The sequence below is a fragment of the Rhinatrema bivittatum genome, chromosome 16, assembly GCF_901001135.1.
Source record: "Rhinatrema bivittatum chromosome 16, aRhiBiv1.1, whole genome shotgun sequence".
NCBI lineage: Eukaryota > Metazoa > Chordata > Amphibia > Gymnophiona > Rhinatrematidae > Rhinatrema > Rhinatrema bivittatum.
Genome location: NC_042630.1, coordinates 7,256,119 through 7,264,084, shown reverse-complemented (window position 1 = coordinate 7,264,084; position 7,966 = coordinate 7,256,119). Strand labels below are relative to the sequence as shown.

At 56.2% G+C, this 7,966-nt stretch overlaps 1 protein-coding gene across 1 annotated transcript; it reads right to left on the bottom strand.

Annotated features, from left to right (window-relative positions):
- Positions 1 to 885: 885 nt before the first annotated feature.
- PSMB5 (proteasome subunit beta 5) lies at positions 886 to 7,375 on the bottom strand. Its single transcript, XM_029581271.1, has 3 exons — positions 7,126 to 7,375; positions 6,198 to 6,504; positions 886 to 1,280 (listed from the first exon to the last, which is right to left on the bottom strand). Exons 1-3 carry the CDS (start codon positions 7,315 to 7,317, stop codon positions 994 to 996), a joined length of 786 nt encoding a protein of 261 aa, XP_029437131.1. The 5' UTR covers positions 7,318 to 7,375; the 3' UTR covers positions 886 to 993.
- Between the last annotated feature and the right edge of the window lie 591 nt (positions 7,376 to 7,966).

The window sequence follows — 7,966 nt, the reverse complement described above, 5'->3', positions numbered from 1 at the left end:
TCTCCTCTGTACCCAGGGTAATACTTCACCTCACAGCGTGCCGGCACGGTGCTAGGGGGGGGGGGGCACTGCGCTCTTCCTAGCTAGGACATGGGATCAGGGTGCCCCGGCCTTCCTTTCCGGGACGCCTTCCAGCAGCCGGCACCGCAGCACAGTTTTCCAGGCACTCTTCCTCATAGCCTGTACACACATCTCCCGGTGTCGGGGGGGGGGGGGGGGGGGGGGGCTGGGCCTTAACAGCTGCCACAAGCCCCATCCTATGCTCTCTCTCTGCTAAGATGGCTGCAGACTTGTACATGCACTGCTACACCCAGGCCCCACAGCAGCAGAAGACACTCTGTCACACCTCAGAAGAAAGTTAACTCCCACCGGTTCACACTGCTGTCTTTTTTTTTTTTTATATACTTGGCTACTGCAGGGTGGCAAGAGCATCTGAACTCAGGATGAGTTTGATTTCTCTGCTGTTATACAATGGTTTCCCTGCTACCAGCATCGGGCATAAGAACAACATAGCCTGAGGTACATATTCTATTTCCCTTCTGTTAGTAAACAAGAATATAAAATACCCCCCCACACACACACACAAAAAAAAAAAAAAGCGATATATAACCAATTCAACTGAACAGTTCGAAGCTGAGAGTCCCAAAGACATCACCCATAGGGATCATTCTTACACAGGGGCTTTTATAACCGAAGGACTGCTGGACCTGTCAGTACAGAACACATTCTGAGCTCTCTCTTCCATTGCCACTCTGCAGTAACTGACGGAAAACATGACAAATAACCAAAAATCTGAAGAGATTTCCACCAGAGAGCTGGCCCTTTACCACGATTAAACACTGGCAGTGACACTATAGAATTAAGGAAAACACCAAATACCCGACATGATTTTGTGTCTTTCTTTTATATTGTAAGCAGCAGTGTAACAAAGAACAATCCCTCTTTTCCCCAAACAGAACCCAGACCTCCCACCTTCCATGCCCTACGGACGCCTCAGCCGCTCCCCTTTTGGTATTTGCCATGGAGGTCTGCGACGTCGTCCCGGGAGATCCGCACCCAGCCGTCCTCCCGCACGTGATAGAGGCTGACCACGCCACCAGAGTAGGCATCCCTGTACGTGGCCTGGTAGATGGCTCTCTGGGCCAGCTCCAGGGCGTCCTTCGGATCCATTTCTTCTGCATAGCCCCGGTCCAGCACGCCATAGGCGTACATGGAACCCGATCCCACCGAGAAGAGCGAGCCGGAGATGCGGTTCCCTTCGCTGTCCACATAGTACAGACCTGCCAGGGAGAAGGAAGCGCAGTCAGCAACGGAGCAACCAATCAAGCCCAACGGCAGTCACCCAGCCTCAGGTCAACTGGTTTCTACTACAATCACCCACTTACAGATCAACCAGTCCCCAATGGCAGTCATCCAGCCACAGTCCAACCAATCCCAGCAAGGATGCAGCCACAGGTCAACCAAAACCAATGTAGTTACAGTCATCCGGCAAAAATTCACCAATCACAAGACTGCCATCACCAAAGGAGAGGTTAGCAGCTGCTGGCCAAGTCCCTCAATGCCAAGATGCCAGGAAAATTCATGCTTTGAGCCTACGCTGTCTGACTGTCAATGGGGAGTCATCAGGCTTGGCCTCTTTCTTCCTCATCTGGTTTTCATCATGGAGCCACTGTATACATCCTCCTGCATTTCCCCTCACAGCCTCTGTGGCTAAGTCCTGTACCACCATAGCTCCCAGGGGCTGTAAAGTAGGCTCTACTTGTTACTTCCCCTCTATATGTTCAAAGCAAGTCTGGGGGCTGAAAGGTCTGAGGAGGCAGACCCAGCTCTGCTAACCTCTATAGCACTCCCGGTCTGAGGAGGCAGACCCAGCTCTGCTAACCGCTATAGCACTCCCGGTCTGAGGAGGCAGACCCAGCTCTGCTAACCGCTATAGCACTCCCGGTCTGAGGAGGCAGACCCAGCTCTGCTAACCTCTATAGCACTCCCGGTCTGAGGAGGCAGACCCAGCTCTGCTAACCGCTATAGCACTCCCGGTCTGAGGAGGCAGACCCAGCTCTGCTAACCTCTATAGCACTCCCGGTCTGAGGAGGCAGACCCAGCTCTGCTAACCGCTATAGCACTCCCGGTCTGAGGAGGCAGACCCAGCTCTGCTAACCGCTATAGCACTCCCGGTCTGAGGAGGCAGATCCAGCTCTGCTAACCTCTATAGCACTCCCGGTCTGAGGAGGCAGACCCAGCTCTGCTAACCTCTATAGCACTCCCGGTCTGAGGAGGCAAACTCAGCTCTGCTAACCTCTATAGCACTCCCGGTCTGAGGAGGCAGACCCAGCTCTGCTAACCGCTATAGCACTCCCGGTCTGAGGAGGCAGACCCAGCTCCGCTAACCTCTATAGCACTCCCGGTCTGAGGAGGCAGACCCAGCTCCGCTAACCTCTATAGCACTCCCGGTCTGAGGAGGCAGACCCAGCTCCGCTAACCTCTATAGCACTCCCGGTCTGAGGAGGCAGACCCAGCTCTGCTAACCTCTATAGCACTCCCGGTCTGAGGAGGCAGACCCAGCTCCGCTAACCGCTATAGCACTCCCGGTCTGAGGAGGCAGACCCAGCTCTGCTAACCTCTATAGCACTCCCGGTCTGAGGAGGCAGATCCAGCTCTGCTAACCTCTATAGCACTCCCGGTCTGAGGAGGCAGACGCAGCTCCGCTAACCTCTACAGCACTCCCGGTCTGAGGAGGCAGACTTAGCTCCGCTAACCTCTATAGCACTCTCAGTCTGAGGAGGCAGACCCAGCTCTGCTAACCTCTCTAGCACTCCCGGTCTGAGGAGGCAGACCCAGCTCCGCTAACCTCTATAGCACTCCCGGTCTGAGGAGGCAGACCCAGCTCCGCTAACCTCTATAGCACTCCCGGTCTGAGGAGGCAGACGCAGCTCCGCTAACCTCTATAGCACTCCCGGTCTGAGGAGGCAGACCCAGCTCCGCTAACCTCTATAGCACTCCCGGTCTGAGGAGGCAGACGCAGCTCCGCTAACCTCTATAGCACTCCCGGTCTGAGGAGGCAGACCCAGCTCCGCTAACCTTTATAGCACTCCCGGTCTGAGGAGGCAGACCCAGCTCCGCTAACCTCTATAGCACTCCCGGTCTGAGGAGGCAGACCCAGCTCCGCTAACCTCTATAGCACTCCCGGTCTGAGGAGGCAGACCCAGCTCCGCTAACCGCTATAGCACTCCCGGTCTGAGGAGGCAGACCCAGCTCCGCTAACCTCTATAGCACTCCCGGTCTGAGGAGGCAGACCCAGCTCCGCTAACCTCTATAGCACTCCCGGTCTGAGGAGGCAGACCCAGCTCCGCTAACCTCTATAGCACTCCCGGTCTGAGGAGGCAGACCCAGCTCCGCTAACCTCTATAGCACTCCCGGTCTGAGGAGGCAGACCCAGCTCCGCTAACCGCTATAGCACTCCCGGTCTGAGGAGGCAGACCCAGCTCCGCTAACCTCTATAGCACTCCCGGTCTGAGGAGGCAGACCCAGCTCCGCTAACCTCTATAGCACTCCCGGTCTGAGGAGGCAGACCCAGCTCCGCTAACCGCTATAGCACTCCCGGTCTGAGGAGGCAGACCCAGCTCCGCTAACCGCTATAGCACTCCCGGTCTGAGGAGGCAGACCCAGCTCTGCTAACCTCTATAGCACTCCCGGTCTGAGGAGGCAGACCTAGCTCTGCTAACCTCTATAGCACTCCCGGTCTGAGGAGGCAGACCCAGCTCCGCTAACCTCTCTAGCACTCCCGGTCTGAGGAGGCAGACCCAGCTCTGCTAACCTCTATAGCACTCCCGGTCTGAGGAGGCAGACCTAGCTCTGCTAACCTCTATAGCACTCCCGGTCTGAGGAGGCAGACCCAGCTCCGCTAACCTCTATAGCACTCCCGGTCTGAGGAGGCAGACCCAGCTCCGCTAACCTCTATAGCACTCCCGGTCTGAGGAGGCAGACCCAGCTCCGCTAACCTCTATAGCACTCCCGGTCTGAGGAGGCAGACGCAGCTCCGCTAACCTCTATAGCACTCCCGGTCTGAGGAGGCAGACCCAGCTCCGCTAACCTCTATAGCACTCCCGGTCTGAGGAGGCAGACCCAGCTCCGCTAACCTCTATAGCACTCCCGGTCTGAGGAGGCAGACGCAGCTCCGCTAACCTCTATAGCACTCCCGGTCTGAGGAGGCAGACCCAGCTCCGCTAACCTCTATAGCACTCCCGGTCTGAGGAGGCAGACCCAGCTCCGCTAACCTCTATAGCACTCCCGGTCTGAGGAGGCAGACCCAGCTCCGCTAACCTCTATAGCACTCCCGGTCTGAGGAGGCAGACGCAGCTCCGCTAACCTCTATAGCACTCCCGGTCTGAGGAGGCAGACCCAGCTCCGCTAACCTCTATAGCACTCCCGGTCTGAGGAGGCAGACCCAGCTCCGCTAACCTCTATAGCACTCCCGGTCTGAGGAGGAAGACGCAGCTCCGCTAACCTCTATAGCACTCCCGGTCTGAGGAGGCAGACCCAGCTCCGCTAACCTCTATAGCACTCCCGGTCTGAGGAGGCAGACGCAGCTCCGCTAACCTCTATAGCACTCCCGGTCTGAGGAGGCAGACCCAGCTCCGCTAACCTTTATAGCACTCCCGGTCTGAGGAGGCAGACCCAGCTCCGCTAACCTCTATAGCACTCCCGGTCTGAGGAGGCAGACCCAGCTCCGCTAACCTCTATAGCACTCCCGGTCTGAGGAGGCAGACCCAGCTCCGCTAACCGCTATAGCACTCCCGGTCTGAGGAGGCAGACCCAGCTCCGCTAACCTCTATAGCACTCCCGGTCTGAGGAGGCAGACCCAGCTCCGCTAACCTCTATAGCACTCCCGGTCTGAGGAGGCAGACCCAGCTCCGCTAACCTCTATAGCACTCCCGGTCTGAGGAGGCAGACCCAGCTCCGCTAACCGCTATAGCACTCCCGGTCTGAGGAGGCAGACCCAGCTCCGCTAACCTCTATAGCACTCCCGGTCTGAGGAGGCAGACCCAGCTCCGCTAACCTCTATAGCACTCCCGGTCTGAGGAGGCAGACCCAGCTCCGCTAACCTCTATAGCACTCCCGGTCTGAGGAGGCAGACCCAGCTCCGCTAACCTCTATAGCACTCCCGGTCTGAGGAGGCAGACCCAGCTCCGCTAACCTCTATAGCACTCCCGGTCTGAGGAGGCAGACCCAGCTCCGCTAACCGCTATAGCACTCCCGGTCTGAGGAGGCAGACCCAGCTCTGCTAACCTCTATAGCACTCCCGGTCTGAGGAGGCAGACCTAGCTCTGCTAACCTCTATAGCACTCCCGGTCTGAGGAGGCAGACCCAGCTCCGCTAACCTCTATAGCACTCCCGGTCTGAGGAGGCAGACCCAGCTCCGCTAACCGCTATAGCACTCCCGGTCTGAGGAGGCAGACCCAGCTCCGCTAACCGCTATAGCACTCCTGGTCTGAGGAGGCAGACCCAGCTCTGCTAACCTCTATAGCACTCCCGGTCTGAGGAGGCAGACCTAGCTCTGCTAACCGCTATAGCACTCCCGGTCTGAGGAGGCAGACCCAGCTCCGCTAACCTCTATAGCACTCCCGGTCTGAGGAGGCAGACCCAGCTCCGCTAACCTCTATAGCACTCCCGGTCTGAGGAGGCAGACCCAGCTCCGCTAACCTCTATAGCACTCCCGGTCTGAGGAGGCAGACCCAGCTCCGCTAACCGCTATAGCACTCCCGGTCTGAGGAGGCAGACGCAGCTCCGCTAACCTCTATAGCACTCCCGGTCTGAGGAGGCAGACCCAGCTCTGCTAACCTCTATAGCACTCCCGGTCTGAGGAGGCAGACCCAGCTCCGCTAACCTCTATAGCACTCCCGGTCTGAGGAGGCAGACCCAGCTCCGCTAACCTCTATAGCACTCCCGGTCTGAGGAGGCAGACCCAGCTCTGCTAACCTCTATAGCACTCCTGGTCTGAGGAGGCAGACGCAGCTCTGCTAACCTCTATAGCACTCCCGGTCTGAGGAGGCAGACCCAGCTCTGCTAACCTCTATAGCACTCCTGGTCTGAGGAGGCAGACGCAGCTCTGCTAACCTCTATAGCACTCCCGGTCTGAGGAGGCAGACCTAGCTCTGCTGACCTCTGCAGCACTCTCAGTCTGAGGCCCATGTACTCACCAGGGCCCCTCTTGTCCCAGCCGCAGATCATAGTGCCCATGGATAGCCCCATGCCCTTGTACTGATACACCATGTTGGCGAGGAGCTTGGAGGCAGCGGCCACAGAGATCCGCTCCTTATTACGCAGTTCATAGATGCGGCACTGCCGTGCCAACAGCCGTTCCCAGAAGCTGCAGTCGGCGGCACCTCCGGCCATGGTACCCAGCAGGTACGGGTTAATCTCAATCACCTTCTTCACCGTCTGGGAAGCGATGTAGTTGCCTGCTGTGGCCCGTGAATCCACTGCCACGATTACACCATGGTTGAACTGAATGACAAAAAAAAAAAAAAAGTTAAGCTGAAGATGGGTCCGAGGAGGATGCCCCAGGAAGGAACACTTTATATTAAGGTGAATGCTCAAGGTAAACAAGTAATGGTCAAAGCACAGGGGATATATTACCTTGAAGAGCAGGGCGGGAATCCCATGCATACTGATTATAAGATAGGTGTGCATGCTCAATATCTATAACAATGCATGAATATCTATATCCCTATACATACCGGCATCACAGGATAAACACATACAATGATTACAGTGCATATAAATTGTATACAGCTATATAATCACAGCATACCTTACATGGAAGGATGGGGGATTATTTTAGCTATTTTTATTGAAATAAGATACGAGCAATACAGAGCATACACGGGGCTGGGGTCCCATGCAGGCGCTCTTCCTAGGAGGGTAGGTGGTTATAGTGCGAGGCGGGGTAGATGTGTACAGCTGTCTATGCAGCACTACATCTAGCAGCCCTATAGAGACCAAAGATGGTATGTACCGAGGAATCCATCGGCGTTACATACACATTCCGGATTTATTTACTGCCCACACGTAAGGACGCCATCGAAGTGTGTGTGTGTGCGCACACAATTACAATGCATACTTTACCCTGAAGGCCAGGGTGGTGGTCCCGTGGAGGAACTCAATGCCGGCCTCCTCGCTTCCCGCCTCCGCCGTCGGCAACGCGAAGCTCAGCCGCTCGGCATCGAAAGCCAACCCCCCGGGTTCCCGCACCTGCTCCCGCAGATACCGGGCCCCGAAGCCCCGGACATCAGAGCGCACGATACTCGCCAGCGCCATGTCAACTGCGGGCACGGCGCGCGGCGTCACGCCCTATACATTATGTAAACGTCGGGCGGCCATCTTAACTTGGGGCAAGTGACTCAGCTTTCCGCCCCCATCTATTAGCTAAAAACCGGCGGCCATCTTAACTCGGGGCAAGTGAATCAGCTGATCTCCCCCGTCTATTCGCCAAGAACCGGCGCCATCTTAGCTCCGGGCAATGAGTGCTAACTTTTTCGAGCGAAGGCGGGAACTCCTTGTACCCCGCCGTTAAGTTTTGTGGTGGGAAGCTGGTCGGCCATCTTGGATGAGGGCTCGGGTTGAGCTGAAAATCCCTATGTTTCCCATGAGGGCGGGCCGTCGCCTTCTTGAATGTGGGCAAAGCAGTCTGTGCCCCGGATTATAACTGAGGTAAAGACCAGTTTTTAAAATAAACATTCAAGCGCCGCCATTCTGGAAAAGGGCAAGGAAAATCCTGAGTCATGGTTACTGTTGCTAAGTGTCTCTTCCTACAGGCCTACTGCCGAGTCATTCCAATGCAGGGAGGGCTCAAGTTTCTAGTTAAACAAGGAAAGATTACTTATTATTATATACATTTTTTTTGTTTCCCAGGATTCCACATTGTAGGCCTTTCAACCAACCCATTCAGGAGGAAGGATTTTGAGTA